The 16,970-nt window shown below is 47.2% G+C and overlaps 4 protein-coding genes across 4 annotated transcripts; 2 read left to right on the top strand and 2 right to left on the bottom strand.

The window, feature by feature from the left end:
* The first annotated feature begins 1,722 nt into the window (after window positions 1-1,722).
* F5B22DRAFT_618763 (major facilitator superfamily transporter) lies at window positions 1,723-3,930 on the top strand. The gene has a single exon (XM_047975733.1). It carries the CDS (start codon window positions 2,225-2,227, stop codon window positions 3,779-3,781), a length of 1,557 nt encoding a protein of 518 aa, XP_047827958.1. The 5' UTR covers window positions 1,723-2,224; the 3' UTR covers window positions 3,782-3,930.
* Window positions 3,931-3,938: 8 nt separating this feature from the next.
* F5B22DRAFT_618762 (uncharacterized protein) lies at window positions 3,939-6,290 on the bottom strand. The gene is made up of 2 exons (XM_047975732.1): window positions 6,028-6,290; window positions 3,939-5,717 (listed from the first exon to the last, which is right to left on the bottom strand). Exon 2 carries the CDS (start codon window positions 5,691-5,693, stop codon window positions 4,071-4,073), a length of 1,623 nt encoding a protein of 540 aa, XP_047827957.1. The 5' UTR covers window positions 5,694-5,717; window positions 6,028-6,290; the 3' UTR covers window positions 3,939-4,070.
* Window positions 6,291-6,836: 546 nt separating this feature from the next.
* Window positions 6,837-8,858, top strand: F5B22DRAFT_375853 (glycosyltransferase family 21 protein). Its single transcript, XM_047971211.1, has 2 exons — window positions 6,837-7,128; window positions 7,221-8,858. Exons 1-2 carry the CDS (start codon window positions 7,040-7,042, stop codon window positions 8,734-8,736), a joined length of 1,605 nt encoding a protein of 534 aa, XP_047827956.1. The 5' UTR covers window positions 6,837-7,039; the 3' UTR covers window positions 8,737-8,858.
* A 976-nt stretch (window positions 8,859-9,834) lies between these two features.
* Window positions 9,835-15,947, bottom strand: F5B22DRAFT_375608 (uncharacterized protein). The gene is made up of 2 exons (XM_047971209.1): window positions 15,473-15,947; window positions 9,835-15,387 (listed from the first exon to the last, which is right to left on the bottom strand). Exons 1-2 carry the CDS (start codon window positions 15,525-15,527, stop codon window positions 10,112-10,114), a joined length of 5,331 nt encoding a protein of 1,776 aa, XP_047827955.1. The 5' UTR covers window positions 15,528-15,947; the 3' UTR covers window positions 9,835-10,111.
* Between the last annotated feature and the right edge of the window lie 1,023 nt (window positions 15,948-16,970).

Raw genomic sequence — 16,970 nt, 5'->3', positions numbered from 1 at the left:
ACTTAGGTAATAAAGATATTATACCAGTTTTAATTATAAATAATAATATTGCTTAATATTAGGTTATATTATAAAAGGAGGGTATTAGTAATTTTTTTATTTATTATTACCCTATCTTTTATATTTTTCCATTTTATAGCTTTAATCTTTAATAATTTAATTGTTTTAATTTTTTACTTCTATAATAATTATATTAAAAGGGCATCCTTATTATTAACCTTAATATATAATTAAATATTATTTAAAAGCCCTTTAATTATATTAATTATTCCTTCTTTTATATTTATACTACCCTTTAAAGTATTAAACCTTAATCTTTTTTTATTTAAGTTTAGGTTAAAGCTTATAACTACCCTTCCCCTTTTTTATCCTACGTTATTATTTTATTAAATTAAAACAAACTTTAATACTATTAATAGGTTCCCTATATATATTTTATTATAAATATTATTTTTATCCTTTATATTACCTTTTATTATTGTTAGCTTTATTATTATTTTAAATAAATTTTATATTAATTATTTATATTATTATATTTATTTTATTATACTTTAAAGGGTTAATAAAAGTATTTAAAACTTTTATATTAAAAATAATAATATTTTATTTATATATATAGTTTAAAGGATTATTTTAATATTAATATTTTTATAGATCTTTTTAAAATTTTTTATTTATTGTTTAGCTTTTAAGTAAAATAGGATATCCCCTTTATTATTTTTTTTTATTTTTAAGCTTACCCTTCCTATATTATTTCCCCCTTTAGCTTAGGCTACTAGGGTAATTAATATAGTTAATATTATAAAGGTTAAAATTATAAGGGTAGGGTTTTATATTTATTATAATTCTTTAAGGTTTTATTAAAGTCTTAGGGTAACCTAAGGGTTTAAAGTAATTAAGGTTATACTTATATTTATTTTTTATAATATTATTTTAATCCTTAATACTTTAAAATATATTTATATTATTTATACTTTATTATTTTTGGATGGAATATTTATAAATACCCCTTTAAGGCCTATAGTCTAACTATCCAAATTTAAAAAGTTTTTATTTTTAATCCTAAACTTTAACTTTTTATAGTTTTTTTATTTAAGGGTTTTATTTATTTATTTTGCTTTTTGTTTAATATAGTTATCCTATAAGCTTTTTAAAAGGTTAAAAAGTTTTATAATTTTTTTATTAAAGTTAATTAATATATATACCTTTATTTTTTTATTACTCCTTTCCTTTATTTTAAAGGAGTTATTTTCCTTTTATATACTTTTTCCTTTAATATAAAGTATATATAAATTAAAAGGGGTATTTAAACTTTATATACTTCCCCCTTTAATAAAGGTTATATATAAATTGGGGGTAGTTTTTAAGGTTATACTTTATATATCCTTTTTTTTATTAAAGGGTATATATAAATTAAAGGTTAATATTTATTATTTAAAAGTATTTTATAGCATTTTTTAATTATAATTAACGTTAAAAAATAACGTAAAGTATATATTCCTTTCTTTATTATAATTTTATAGTTTTTAATTTAAGCGATTTTTCTTAATTTTTATACCGGATAAAAAAGGTCAACCTTTAGCTGGTCCTTAGGTTAAATGGGTAACTAGGTAGCCTTTTAATGGGTAAAACTATTGGGTATCCCTAGGTATTATAGTAGACCTTCGGATTCGCTAATACCCTATTAATCTAAATTATATAATGCATTATCCGATCGAACAAGGAATGTAATCATTTAGTTAACTACTTTTATTTGCCTTATCCAGGGATTTAGCATTTAGAATTGCAGTTTTAACGCCCGTACAACTCCGTACCCGAAGGCTGAAGGCATCATACCTAGTTGACCTCACTAACTGGAGCTAGCGCGTCTTAGATTAGTGGGTAGAGAGACTGCCGACGCGATCTGTCACTTGCGGGTAAGGGACAGTATAGCATCAAGCGGGTATTTCCATCCGTTCGATCGGCTTTACGATTACAGTCAAGACTGTCAGTCGTTTTGCCACGCCTCCCCCAGGCAGTAATTCGGGATGTTCCGACATAGGTATCCAAAATATCTGAAAACTCATATTCATTCAGTCTTATCACACTCACAACTAGCGATGCCGTGATCTAGCGATATATTCATAATTCTTCCGAATTTATCTCGAGTCAACTAGCGAATAACAAGCTGAGGATTACTCAAATAAGACGGAAGGAGGCAGCAAAGAAGGCAGCTATTTTCGTCATGGCATCCTCTCACCCACAAACACACTATGAGGATGGTGGTGACAACGCCATCACGACGGAGACAACGCCTCTCCTGACAACCTCATCACAATCAGATAATGCCCGCGAAGGGTCGAAACCACCCATCTCCTCATCATCACCACCTTCCACATCATCCCCCAAACCCCTCCCCAAAACGCAAATCCTCCTCCTCTGCTACGCCCGCCTCGTCGAGCCCATAGCATTCTTCTCCATCTTCCCGTACATCAACCAAATGATCCTCTCCAACAGCACCCTCTCCGAATCCGAAATGGGATTCTACTCCGGGCTCATCGAATCTCTCTTCAGCCTCACGCAGATGCTCGTCATGGTATTCTGGGGCTACTTATCCGACCGAATCGGTCGCAAGCCCGTTCTCGTCTCCTCTTTATTCGGGGTAGTCATCGCAACCGCATTATTCGGTCTAGCGAAATCCATCCCGCAAATGATCCTCTTCCGTTGCGCAGCAGGTGTATTCGCAGGAAGCATCGTGACCATCCGGACGATGATCTCAGAACTATCCACCAAGCAAACGCAAGCCACGGCCTTCTCATGGTTCGCGGTGGCAGGCAACATAGGCATATTCATCGGGCCGCTCATAGGCGGCGCGCTGGCCGATCCCGTATCGCAATATCCAAGCGTCTTCGGGAATTCGGCATTCTTCACGAAATTCCCCTACGCACTATCCAATTTCGCCGTCGCGGGGCTCGGTATGACAGCAGTTCTCACGAGCGCACTATTCATACACGAAACGCTCCCTCGCAGCATTCCCAAACCCGACAGCGAAACAGCATCAGAAACACGCCCCCATCGCACTTCCACCCGCTCTCTCGTCTCGTCCCCAGGTGTATCCATAGTCCTCTACAACTACGGGCACGTAATGCTCCTGGCCTTCGCCTACACAGCCGTAGTCCCCGTATTCTGGGCAACATCCGTCTCTCTCGGCGGGTTAGGCTTCTCGTACCTCCAAATCTCCTTATTCATGGCTCTCACAGGTCTATCCCAAGCGATCTGGCTTCTGCTCATCTTCCCCCCTTTACAGCACCGATGGGGTACAAACGGCGTCATGCGCGCCTGCGGAAACGCATACCCTTTCTTCCTAGGCTGCATGCCTCTCTTGAACGCCGCGTTACGTCTGCATTCGCGCGCTGGGGATGTCGCGTTCTGGATCATGGCGCCGACGTTCTTGTCGCTTGGGCCGGGCGTTAGTATGGCGTTTACAGGGGCCCAGCTCGCGCTCAATGATGTCTCGCCTTCGCATGAGACGCTGGGCATGCTGAACGCGCTGGCACTGACGTTGTCGAGTGGGTTGCGGTCGTTCTCGCCCGCTTTGTTTGCGAGTATCTTCGCTATCGGCGTGGGGAACCAGTTCTTTTACGGCTATTTGGTCTGGATTGTATTGGTACTTCTGGCGCTGGGATTCACTGTTTCGACGAGATATTTGCCCGAGACAAGTGAAGAGCCGCCTGATAATGAGCACGCTGATTTGGAGGAGGATGCAAGTGATCGTGATTCTAATACGACTATTAGAGATTGAATAGATAAAGGAATTGGGAATATTAGTACATATACGTAAATTGCTAGACAAGGGTTTACTATATTTCACGCCTGGAATAACATACTAAGACTGTAGATTTTGAACATCTTGAACATCATTTTTAATAGACACATACTGAACGATTGAAACAATTATACTTCGAAAATGTGCATATATTTATCATCTATCTCAGTTGCCCAAGATAGTGGCGGTTCTATAGACCTTTGATATTCCAACCTCCAACAGTTCTATCCTACAACGGTGGGCATCATATATCAAATGAGTGAGGCTATTCTCTACTACGATTGCTGAGCCAACGCTTCATGACGAATTCGCGGATTTTATACTGCTTCAAGATGCTGGAGGGATCCGAGGTTTCTGTAGGTGGTGGTATGTCCACATATACAAGCACCATGGTCTTCAGAGCATGAGTCTGAACCCGATTGATCGAATGTAACCAATGCCATGACCGTTTTGGAGATGCATGATCGTGCGTCTTCCAATATGGATCTGTGTAAGCGGGCAGGACAATGACAGCAAATTCGGCATGTGCGAATACAGGTCCACCAATGTACAGAAGCCAGTCGACTCCGAATTTGATCCCGGGCCTGGGAACCCATCCCAACGACCGAAAATGGTGATAGACGGCGTACTGTACAAGAAACGGGTCGTCTGGCCGCATTACAGCCGTGCTGGGAGAGTCATAAGACAACCGGCGAAACAATGGAAACAGTTCTTCAACTGCCATAACTTTGCCTGTAGTAGGGTTGACAACAGTGAGGGCGCCCAGGCCAAAGGTGAGATAGAAGGTTTCTTCCATGGTCAGCTGGAGATGCTCCCTATCTACAATATCCAGCGAAGCCGCCGAACTTTCTGTAGCCACTGGGACATCCGACATCTCAGTCGGAACCTCTTCTCCACTCTGTGACAATCGCAACGATTCATTTGCGACATCAATGCTGGATACCTTGCCATTTGATAATGACTTGATGTGAGGGCTTGCTGGAGGATCACTAAGTTGGAAAGTCGTCGACTCCACAGTAGGTGAAAATCGTACGCTTTTCCTCCGCTTTAGGGTTGAAGCAACGGCATCTGGTGCCCCCGTGGCAGGTTCTGTCGCAGTAATCTCCCCGTTCAGCAAAGGGAAGGGAATCTTTTCGTCTTCACCAACGCTGTTACCATTCACTATAGGACTGGCGGTAGCATTCGTAGTGATGGTCCCAGGTGGCGTTTCACGAGTCAAGCCGGTCTGACCATCTGGTAAAATCGTATTTGACGAGATATTAGACGTTATGTGACCATTAGTGAGTCCGAAGGGCGATAATTGAAGATCTTGAAGTGAGTTGGGCAAGGCGAGAAGTTCCTTGGGGCCAACTGGTGCAACCCAGGCTTCTGCAAGCCGGGTCTTTAGGATTGCTTCCTGTTCTTTCCTCGCACGGTCCCATTTCATCATCTTCCGCTCTTCACGTCTTTGTGCAGTGATTAATTCCGAGACCTTCTTCTCACCCTGTCCCTGCCTATTCTGCTCTCGTTTTAACCAGTTCGGCTCGCTTCGGCTGTAACTACCTTTCCCGAAAAAGCCCTGCTCCCAGAGAGCTCTGATTGAAAGGGGATCGTGAATGTGCGCGGATCGTGTTTCGAGCGACCAGCGGCCTTGGTGAATAACCGAAGGTTCGGCCGGAGGTGGAGAGAGTAGCTGGTTGGTCCAGGCCCAAAGCACATGAAAAAGCGACAGTGGGTTATTGGGATAGAAGCTCGGCAGAGGAAAGGTGCGGATCGGCGCAGGCAAGGCATAGAGCTGATGAAGAGGGATCTTCGGAGGTCTAGCCGACGACTTGTCCTGTTTATTCCTAGGCTGTTTGTGGCCTTCATTTCCGGGCGCGCCGGGCGCATCTATTCTCGAGTTTGCCATGGTCTGTATGACTCATTTCGATACCTTTTTTTTGTGACGAGTTAGCAATAGCTCTGTCAGGCGCCTGAAAGGTAGATTTTGAAAAGAGACAGACAAGCTGTTGGGTTGATCGCTCAGATACCGTTGTAGTCTATATTTGGACACTCATCGAGACTGAGAATGAACCCGTTTGTCTCTAAGTTCCGAAATAAAGGGTGTCATCACTGCGATACGATATAACCCTGACTTGTATTGTCTATCCTTACCACGTACAAAACAGACCGGTCATACCCCGTCCGCTTCAAGTTTTCTCCGTGGTTGTGAGAGAAGAAAAGCAAGAGGAATTCCAACTTACCGTCTATTTGCGCAAAATAAGCAGTACTCCAAAAACAGGGCTAGGTTTGCCAATCACAGCAATGTCAAAGATGGCCTAGACAAGCTGAGAGATAAGAATAAGGTAGCCTGTGGGTGGCAGGCGAGCAGCACATAGCTCACATATTTTCAAGGTGAGAGACGGTGACGCCAGCGACTGGTTTGCGCTGTGAGTCTATGACTGAGTTGAGTTGTGTTTGAGGGATGGGAAGAGAAAGAGAAGAAGTGGAAGCTCAGCTCCAATTCAGATCATTTTTTTTTCGTTCTGTGGGGAGCTTCGGCGTTCGGGCCTTTTTAAAGCTTGAGAGGGTCGCCGGTGGGGGGAGCTCTACACAGTACCTGAGACCGGTGCCTATAAATGCCCACTAACACCGCTAACATGAGATCTAATCACCGCCTACAGGTGCTGGATAGCACTTTTCTAGCGCCTTCAGGTACAACTAGCACTTCCCTCTTATCTACAACAAACCTAAGCGAGCGCCTCATTAATTTGTCTATCTACTCGTCCGTCTACTCGTCCGATATGCAATTACAATTTTCAACGATTCGGAGCGGTGACTTTCTTTACGTTGCTAATCTAATTAAATAGGAACAAGGATAGGTGGTAGGTACATATAGAGAGGCAGACTACCAGTATTGTGAGTCCCGTGTGGAGCAGTGGCTAGAGTTAGAGCGATCTATCCAGTATCTAGACAGTGATTTTCAATGTGACGATGCCATTGTTTTGAATTTTTTTTTTCTTTTCTCTCCGGCCTCTCTTCCTCTTCGCTGTTGCCCGCCCCTCGTTTGGTGATGAATAGTACATGCCACGTGGGATATTACTGCGTAGCTTGATTGGAATTTTGAAGTTACAGAGAGATTGGAAATCTACCCGACCATCCCAACTAATATAATCTAGGTTACCTTAACCTACAGCAACACCACTCTTTGCCGTCAACTGTCTACTCAAAATACATATCCGCTCCCTCTACTTGTACCTACACCATGTCCATCTAATGCACACGATAATATACCTGCTAGCCTGTGTGGGCTTGTTCTGGGGCTGTCTCGTTCTGGTCGTCCAAGGTCTCGGCACTTTCACGCTGTACGCATTACGTCCCCATGCCCTGTCTATTTTGTTCCTTTTCATTTTCTTGGTTCGGCACAGTATAACCTGACAAATACCCTTGACAACAGTTTCCGAAACTATTCCTCGATACCCAAGAAACCCGTCTCACCGACTCTGCCCAAGCACGAAATCCCCCATGTCACCATTATTCGTCCGGCCAAGGGCCTCGAGCCCGGTCTCTACGAATGCCTCGCCTCCGTCTTTCACCAGACATACCCTCGAGACAAGCTGACCATCTACTTCTGCGTCGAGTCGAGACAGGACCCAGCTTATCCCGTTCTCTGCAAACTAGTCGCCGATTTCCCAGACTTCGACGCCAAGGTCTTCATCGAGACTGACGACCCTTACCTCACCGAAGAGCAAGCCGAGGCGAACAACATCGGCCCAAACCCCAAGATCCGCAATGTGAGCCGGGCCTACAGGGAGGCCAAGGGGGATATCGTATGGCCCATCGACTGCAACATCTGGATCGCCAAGGACGTCGCCGGCCGCATGGTGGACAAGCTATGCGGCTTCCTGCCCGACGGCCGACGGGCCAAGCCCTTTAAATTCGTCCACCAGCTCCCTCTCGTCGTCGACACCGTGACATCCATGAGCCACGTGGGAACCGAAGGCCAAGCTCTCCTGTCAAGCGCCTCAGTGACGGGTGGCTCAGGTACAGGCGACGTAGGCGTGCCCTCATCTGTGCTCTCGCGATCATGGGCGCACGGCGGCGGAAGACTCGAGGAGATGTTCATGGCGACCACGCACGCCAAGTTCTACTGTGCCATCAATACTGTCGGAATTGCGCCCTGCATAGTTGGCAAGAGCAACATGTTCCGCAAGTCTCACCTTGACGATGCTACTGATCCCGCCCGTAATCCCATCCTCGCTCAGAAGTCCATCCCTCTTCCCAAAGGCATAGACCATTTCTCCTCGTACATGTGCGAGGATCATGTGATTGGTGACCTCCTCTGGCGCACCGATATCCCTGGATTCGCGAACCACGGCCTCGTCTACGGCGACCTAGCTATTCAGCCCATGGCCGGTATGTCTATCCGCGCATACACGGCGCGTAGAGTCCGATGGCTCCGCGCTCGGAAGTGGACCGTATTATCCGCGACCTTGGTCGAGCACGGCGTCGAGAGTCTTGTATGCTGCTTTTACCTCTCCTTCGGCCTTACGACGGTCCCTGTTGTTCACGACAAACTCGGGATCCCTCAGACTTGGTCCGCCCTATTGTGGTGCTGGGTGCTAGGCGTTACGGTTTGGATACTTGTCGACCGAGCCGTATTCAAGAGATTACATGCCGGGCTGAGTATCTCAGTTGACGATGACACACCGGCATTCGCCCGGGGTTCCAGCCGTGGTGGAGCTGAAAAGCGACTATTTGGCGAGTGGCTTCTCGCCTGGGTCGGGCGCGAGGTCCTTGCACTGCCGATATGGACCTGGGCCGTCTTCCTCGGCACAGGCGTGAACTGGCGCGGCAGACAATTCCGCGTGCGCTCGGACATGACCGTCGTAGCAATGGACGAAGACACGAAGGATGCGAAAGGGAGGAGCGCGCAAGCAGCGAATAGGATAGGTGGTAGAAAGATAGATTAAATTCTCCCATGATACCCTATTTTTCGTAGAACAATATAAACAAGACTTAGATTTATCTAACGGGCCGTCGAAATTGAAAAGACGAAGTACTAGTAAGATGATATGTGGAAACTTTCAAGACGAGAAAAGGGAGGATTACTCCAGCAAAATAAAACCGTAACCTCGGCCCCCCCATTCCAATACAGCAAACAAACAGGGTAGGGAGACAAACAAATGGACTGCATAACCAGAAAAGCAAGGCAGATCAAGACGCCTAGAAAAGCACGAAGGTTATCATACGCTGTCTACACTGAAATCACCAGACTTGTATACAAATTTTACATATTCCATAGAAAGAGCGAAATATCTAAGCCACTAACCTATATCTACACATTCATTCTCTAAAACCATGTGATCTAAGCTCAAGCCCATAGGAAACATATGTACCATCATATCATTCCATCTCTCTCTCTCTCAATCTATCTCTCGAACTGCCTCTCACAGCAGGAATCAAGGCAAGATATCCCAACCACACGCATTCACGTGTTCCTGCTCGCCTGAATGAATGTAAAGCCCTACAAGTCAACCTAACCCAGTCGCATCCCCCGGACCAAACCTAACTCAAACTGCGTCTTCACGCTTATATATCGATACATGATATTATTTCGTAGAGCTCATTCCCTAGATTGAATGGATAATATATGATTTTGAAAACGAGGAAACGTATAGTAAAGAGGAAGTGAGATATACAAATGCACGAATTGAAAATAGGTAGAAAAAAAATCGTTGCTATAGCTTATCTGATCTGCCAGGGCAGAGAGAACAAACAGAGCACGGGATGAAACAGCACACGATCTTCAGATATCCAAAGACTTTTAACACACCGAATTCCATATCTGCAATAGCTACCTAAAGCAAGTAGAAAGATAAACAAAATGTTTAGTCTAGTCACGGAGTATGTAGATAGTGAAATCTCACACCTTCAAACTGGGTAGTAAAACGAGCTCTATTCCGTATACTATACACACTAGTATTCATGATTTGCACTCATACATGACTAAGTCACCATAGATATAACACATCAAATAACACATCAACCAGCATAGTCAATTCACCAAACCTCAAAGAGAATATAGAAGAGAGAAGAGCGAACTATATAGGGGTATCAGAAAATAAAGTGAAAACCAACAATACAAAACCTTTCAAAACAACAGGGATTCCATAACATCCCATCCCATACAACCAGAAATGCCCTGCCCTGCCGGATTCCTTATGTATATGCTAGGCTCCTTTACCCAATCCTGTACCTTGATATATGCAATGGGGAGAAAAAATAGTCCCTAATAGGACCGTGAACATGCAAAATCTTCACCCTCGAAACGTAGCACCACATAACTTAAATCTCTCTGCTCTGACTCATGAAATTCCTCGCAAGTTCATCGCCGCCTTCTTGCGCCGTCTCCATCCAGTGCAGCGCAACACACATGAGCGCAGGATCGCTCCTAACATCCCCATTAATACCAGTAGGATCCGCGCTGCCGCCACCACCAGGCATTGACGACGAAGAACCCACTAGACCCAGTCCAGTTCTAGCGCCGCGGTCTCCCTGATGATGCCGCATGCTACTTCCAGGCCGGGTACTACCCGAGGTTTCCATAGCGGGCAACTGTTTAAATACATCGCGCGGTTTGGACAGTGGGAGGGTGGTCCGAGCGACGAGCTCAGGGTTGGATAGCTGGAGTAGGCCCAGTTCACGCTGCGCCGTCGGATCGTTCTCCTTGGCCGCGATCGTCAACATCCTGGCGGCGTCATGCAGAGAGCTCTTCGTGAACATGGGGTCCAGCATGCTACCCATGCTGCCCATCCCATAACTACTGCCTGTGCTTGACTTGCGGGAGGCGGCTACTATCCCATCGGCCACCTCAACCATGGTCGAAACGACTTCTTTCTTGAGTGACATGGCTGCCACTACCGTATCAAAATATGCATCGTTCCGATCGAGGTCAAGAACAGAAGAAGGTACAAAGGCACTGATAAATTGTAAATCACGGAATAACGTCTTGGGGCGAATGTCTATATCGCGGAGTAGAGACTGCAAAACTGTGCGTAGTGAATCTTGGTGTCCTTTGTTGATAGGAGCGATCGATCGTGTTTCAACGTCTGAGGCACTCCGTATGCCAAGGCCCGATGCTGACGGTCCGGCGTGTATAGCAGGACGACGGTCCTTATCACCCTGCTCTTGTTTTGCAGATGCTCCTTGGTCGTCATTGGAGTTCGGCTGATTTCGTGGAGCCAAGCGTGAGCGACGACCACCCGAAGACAGAGAAGCGCTGATAAGCTGTTCAAGCTCGTACAGGATGTTTAGTTTGGTATATGGGTTGGGGTGGATAGAGAACATCCTCAAAAGTCTCTGGTATGCTTTCCTGTATGGAAAAGAAGCCGTGTCTTTGAGAGCCGATGAAGAGACACTAGCCGAGGCCTTCTCATTAGCCCCTGTGCTGCTGTAGTTCCGTACAGATGGGCTATCGCGTCTGTGTATTGCTTGTCCAACTTGGGAGTCTCCAATTTCACGTAAATTGATGGAGCTCTTTTTCTTCTCGAGGGCCCGCTGCCTCGAGGGTCCAGTGTTTGCTTCTTGAGTCGCTGGCCCGCGAACTTCATGCTCTGCCGATCTAAGCTCTAGGCACTCTTGACCCAAGTCGTTAAACCATACATCTGTTTCCGAGCCGTAGGCGTAAAGGAAGTTGCCCAGATCAGATAATAGGAGACTTAGCAGTGTTTGGCGAAGGTCCGACAAGAAACGGTGCTTTTCTTCCGAAAGGCGTTGTTGCTGGACAGTCTCAGTAGACGAGGCCGTTGTGTCGGGTTGTGTTAGTGAGGCAGTTGAAGGTAGCGACTGTTGATAAGGATGGGAAAACAAGCCTGGTAGGCCGGACCGGCTCCCAGTAGGGGACTGTGCACGAGAGGTTGCCGAGCTGCTGGCTGACATAGTTGAGTTGAAAGGGGAAAAGAAGGTTGTGGCGGAATCGATTGATGGTGATGAATGGCCGTAGTGATATTCACGGGAGTCTAACATATCCAGCGCAGCTGTGCTAGCTCGAGACAGACTATGGCGACCCGAGTCGATGGAAATCTGACTCCTATTATGCATGGACATGTTGCGCAACACCGAACTAGGGCGATTGGCAGACGGTGTCCATCTTCGGTTATACTCGCTGCTAATGACGCTCATAGCATCATCGGCTCCATAGCTGCTCTCACGATCCCGGCCACGGCGGGGAGGGCCATCAAATGTTTTCCGATCTCGCATGTATAAAGCGCTGGACCAAAGAACAGGGTTTGCTGTCACGCTGTCGCCAACTAATCTGGCCACACAGTTATCGATCTCGCAACAGAGGCGGTGGATTCGTTCTTCGCCCGCACACAGATTTTTCACATTTGATTGCTGCAGCCACTTCTTCGTCTTCTCTACCTGATCATCCGTGAGCTTGTTAGGCCCTCCTTGATCCTCTCTAGCGGCGAGAAGACTAAGCATCTGTGATTCTGCCTTGTGAATGAAATTCAGTGTAGGGTTGCGCGCGAGCTGGGCGCGGCTTTCTTGGAAGGAACCTGGCATGCGGGGCACGCCCATAATCTTGAGGGCACTGCAAAGGGTGCGGGCATGGACGTAGACTTCAGAGTTCCGAACCTCTGTTACATACCACATCTTGTCTCGAAGGGCTTTGAGGCGGGTCATCATAGTATCGATCAAACCTTCATGTCTTTCCTGGCTTTGCTTTAACCAGATAAGCCAGGCGTCGTACTCTTCAATGGCTGATGCAGACTGATGCAGTGAATCCCGAGGACCGCGCGAGAATATGTTGAGTAAAGATGCGAAACCATTTTTCCGGAGCGAAGGAGATACCAGAGCATTCAGCTGCTGGAGAGTCTTCCAATACATATGCGCTGCTACAAAGTCCGATTGGATTCCTGACTGCGAGGATGCGGCCGTTAACATTGCAATTAACACTGAATGATCCCCCGAGTCATTAGTATTTTCTTCACGTTTTCGGTACGGGTTCCGGCTGTTCATGCTGATGTTTTTCTCCGGGGTAATGATCTTATTCTTAGACCGGTATTTCTTCAGTCTTGATGCGCGGTTGCTAAATGTCGTGTTTTTATCACCATCCTCGATATTTCGGGGTATTTCGAAGTCTTCTACAAGCCTCAAGACAGAGTCGCGGAGTTGATGATAATCTTTGCTGAGCACGGACTTTTCCTCTAGCTCGTCATCTTCACTAGCTGCAGACGAGATTTCCTCATCTTCGTCGTCATCCGGGTCGTAAGTCATCTGTAAAGAAAGTTTTTCTCCATCGGCAGACACGAAAAGAACCGCCCACCTCTCGGCACATGGGTGACATGAGCCAGCCACAGCATCGGCGCCGAGGACCTGAGCCATTTCACGTATGGCAGCGCGGAGCTTTGGGCCATCTTCTTCATAACTGTTCGGTGGTCGGGAAGGCGCATCCGAAAAGGGGGGTGAATACCGTTGTGGTGTACCCAAAGCTTGTTCAAGCAAAGGCTCATAAGACGTAGTTTCGCTACGTACAGGCGAGACACTCATTCCTAGGATAGACGTTGTATCCATATCACGTCTGGATGTTGCTACGGAAATCGGCTGAGAGATGGCCGAGAAGCCTGATATGGATGGCGCGGCAGACCGAGCGCTGCTTGAGTGAGCAGACTGAGGCCGACGTTCTGGGAAAAGGACATTGACAAGAGTAACGAGATCAGCGGGGCTCACAACGAGGTAGGGGTGCACCTCGGCCGTCTCTCGCAAGGAAGTGATGGATCTGGCAGGAAGTAGCCTCGCCGTCTTTGGGCTCCTCGACGGCTTGAACCGACCTACTAGATTCTCGATGTGCTTCTTGATCTTCAAAGGGGTAGACACGGGCTGTCCTAAATGGTGAGGCACTAGCATATCATTAACCAAGTCCCGGGCTTTGAGCGCGACGTTCTTGAGTATCCTTTGGCAGCCATATTCGGTAATATTGTACTCGGCCATCATTCCAAAGTTCTCGGGATGGATTAGGACTGCCGTCAGCCAGTTGGAAAATATCCATTTGTATACAAACCAATGTCGCGTAGAGTCGACCTTGGACGGGGCGATGTTTTGTAGGTGGCGTAAGATCTCATTTCCTAGTTCCAAAACACCTTCGGGAATACCAGTGCCATCCTCATCATCAAGGAGGTCAAATAGTTCATTCAAGACCTGATCATAGAATTCTTCGATCCTGATTGTATCCTTGGTAGTCCAATCTCCGATATCGTGGAATCTGTTGCCTTGAGGATCGTCGGCCCTGTCTAGGAGGAAAGCCCCATCTTTCAAGACTTTCATGATAAACCACTCCATACTGGATCGTCCGGACCAATCACGCATAGCGGACCAAACATTGACTATAGCCACGAGGACGTTTTCATACTCAACGGGAGCGGCCTGGATCAGACGGGAGCAGGCAGTGGCCCATACCTGGGTTCTTCGCTTATCTTCAGCACTGTCTGGTCCAGCAGAATTGGCGAAGCAAGTGTAAATGAGTGCAGATAAGGGGTCGTGGCGCTGAAATGATAGAAGCCGCTCAACAGCACTAGCAGAGCTCTTATTCGCAGCGCTGGTACTTCCGCGCCCGCTAGATTGCGTGTTACCAAACGGCAGAACAGATTCTATGGGATCCAATCCAACATGGAATACAGTGAGAGCCTGGAGTTCGGTCACGCTAAGGGCGCACAATCGGGATGCCAAGTAGTCTGGGTTCGTGCGTATTTGGGCTAGAAAATGCAGAATTATCTCTCTAGATGAATTGTCGAGGTCAGCGAGAAAGGGCGTAACAGGACTGTTGCTGATACTCCCTGCGACACTAGGTGGATTGTCCAGTGTCTCGGACGATGCCATGCCCAGCGACTGGAGAGGCTCCATGTCTGGTTCCAAAAGAGCGTAGCGACGGGTGGCATCGCAGCTGTTACGAACATCCTGAACAGCATCATATACCTTAGCAAACATATGGGTGTCTCCAGATCGAAAAAGATCGGCCAGATTCCGCTGCGTGGTTTCGCCACAGCGGGTCAGGCGCGCAGACAGAGCAGTTGAGATTAGACTTCTTTGAAGACGAACACGCGTATGAGCGCGCTTGCGCTCTTGGTATTTAGAGAGTCGAACTAAATGGGCCAGTTCCTGAAGGGTAGTCCCATCATCCTCAACGGTAACGTAATTATGTGTATACTGTGATACATCGCCCAAGAGCGGCTGCGGAAGTGTGCGAGGGGAGTCATCGTCTTTGAGGGTGTCCTTGAGCGTATCGTTAAGAGCGTCCTTGAGAGCAGAATGAGGGGTACTCGAAGATGTACTCGTGCGTTCATTGGGGGGAGCAGCACTCGGTTGAGTCGAAGCTTGAGCTACAAGCGGTTTTTTGGACACACTTGTGCCTGAGTCCTGTTTCACGGCATTGTCATCGTGGACTCGGTGATCGTTGTCGGGCTGATCGCTGGTCAGCTCTGAGGCTGGGCCAGCAGGTTCGGGGGGCGGGGCAGAATGCACAGGACTTCGCGATCGATGCCGGCGTGGCTGTGACGTAACAACGAGCGCATCGTGAGACGGAGTCGGAGGTCTCGAAGGGTTCGCTGCGGTCGTCGGTACAGCTGCAGAGCAGCGCAATAACAAATCAGCAACCACGAGCACAAGACAGAGAAGATAGGTACCCTCGTGCGGTACGGGATCACTCACGAGGGGCTGGATGGACGCAGACCGGAGACGAAAGTGAGCGCTGCATGGAGATCATGATGAGTCCATAAAGAATGGACAATCAGCAAGGAAACAGCGTCTGCAGTCGCAAGAACGCCCTGACAGCTACTTGGGCACGAGCCAGGTTTGCGGGGGAGCTTTGCGACCGGCCAGGGTTTTGCGGCGCTGCCCGATTCGGATACGTAAGGACTGTAAGGGTTGCCAGAGACTTTTCTGCCGCAGCAGTTGCGGATCGAAGCAGAAAAGGACTTCGTTTCGATATAAAATCGAATCGAAACAAGTCGTCGACACAGTCAAGGCTCGCGCGTGGTGGTAGGATAGCTGTTTAAGCTAATCCCGGCAGGCCTGGCTGGCTAGCTGGCTGGCGGAGGTTGGGTGGACCACGGGAGATGGTGTAAGAAAGAGGGAGGGGGGTTGTCAGAGTTAATAGGTAATGGAGGGAGGCCGGTCAGGCGGGATGGCGATTTTAGCTCATTTCAGCGGCGACAGCAACGTCGGAGCTCGGGCAGAAATGCGTGTAAGTAAGGTATCGAGTTGGGTGTGAGCGTTGGAGCGAGAGTGGGTGTGGATAGTTGGCGGGCTGTCTGGCTGGCTCGCTCACTCGCTGGGCGGGTAGGTAAACGAGGCAGAGGAGCAAATGGTTTGGTGGTGAACGGTTCTATTCCTGTCCTGTCACCTTCACCGTTGTGCTGGCTGTCCCAAGTTCTACCGATCCGTCTCTTTGGGGGGGTGTTCAACCTCCAAGAAGCCCCGGAAGTAGATGAGGAGTATAAGAGAGAGGAGTCGTGAAATTGGGGGTGGGATAGCAGAAGAAAGCGGCAAGCTCTCTGAGGTATGTAGTTCTAAGGAGAGAAGAAGATACAAACAGAGATCAGTAATCAGTACATGATGATGTAGGTACTCGTTACAGGTAGAGGGGGGGCCCGTATATGTATGTATATGTATATGTATCGGTGCAGTATTTGGTCTGTCTGTCGTGTCGTGTAGACGAGGTTCCAAGTGTCGAGATATGAGATATTGTGTGTAGGACTAGGTGGGGAGCGAGGTATAGGGCGTGAATCAATACTTTCAATGTTCATCAGACAAGCAGGTCGACAGGTATCAGGTATGTAGACAAGTCTGTGGATCTACCGTATGTACATATAATTAATGTCTGCTGTAGGGGATGGATGCCATGCAATATGCTGTAAGTAGTGTAGAATCGACAGACGTATGATATGTATGATACAGGTAGGTATACCTACATACATGTAACATATCCAGGATATAATAAGTATGGATGGGATGGGTGGAATGGTGGATGAATCGAGGTTGAGATGCGTGAATGAAATACCTACGCAGATGTACCTTTTCTGGTCCCTGGACTGATGTGATGGATTGTGATGCAGCCAGCCAGGCCTACATACAGCGCACATGTAGCGTACATGCACAGTAGAGCGCGGCCTAGTAGGGATCAGTCAAGGGACCAGTAGGGATGTAC

This window comes from Xylaria bambusicola (genome assembly GCF_022495145.1).
Source record: "Xylaria bambusicola strain CBS 139988 unplaced genomic scaffold F5B22scaffold_43, whole genome shotgun sequence".
In the NCBI taxonomy this organism is placed as follows: Eukaryota; Fungi; Ascomycota; class Sordariomycetes; order Xylariales; family Xylariaceae; genus Xylaria; species Xylaria bambusicola.
Note: the sequence above shows the minus strand (reverse complement) of the source record. Positions and strands in the feature narration are given on the sequence as shown.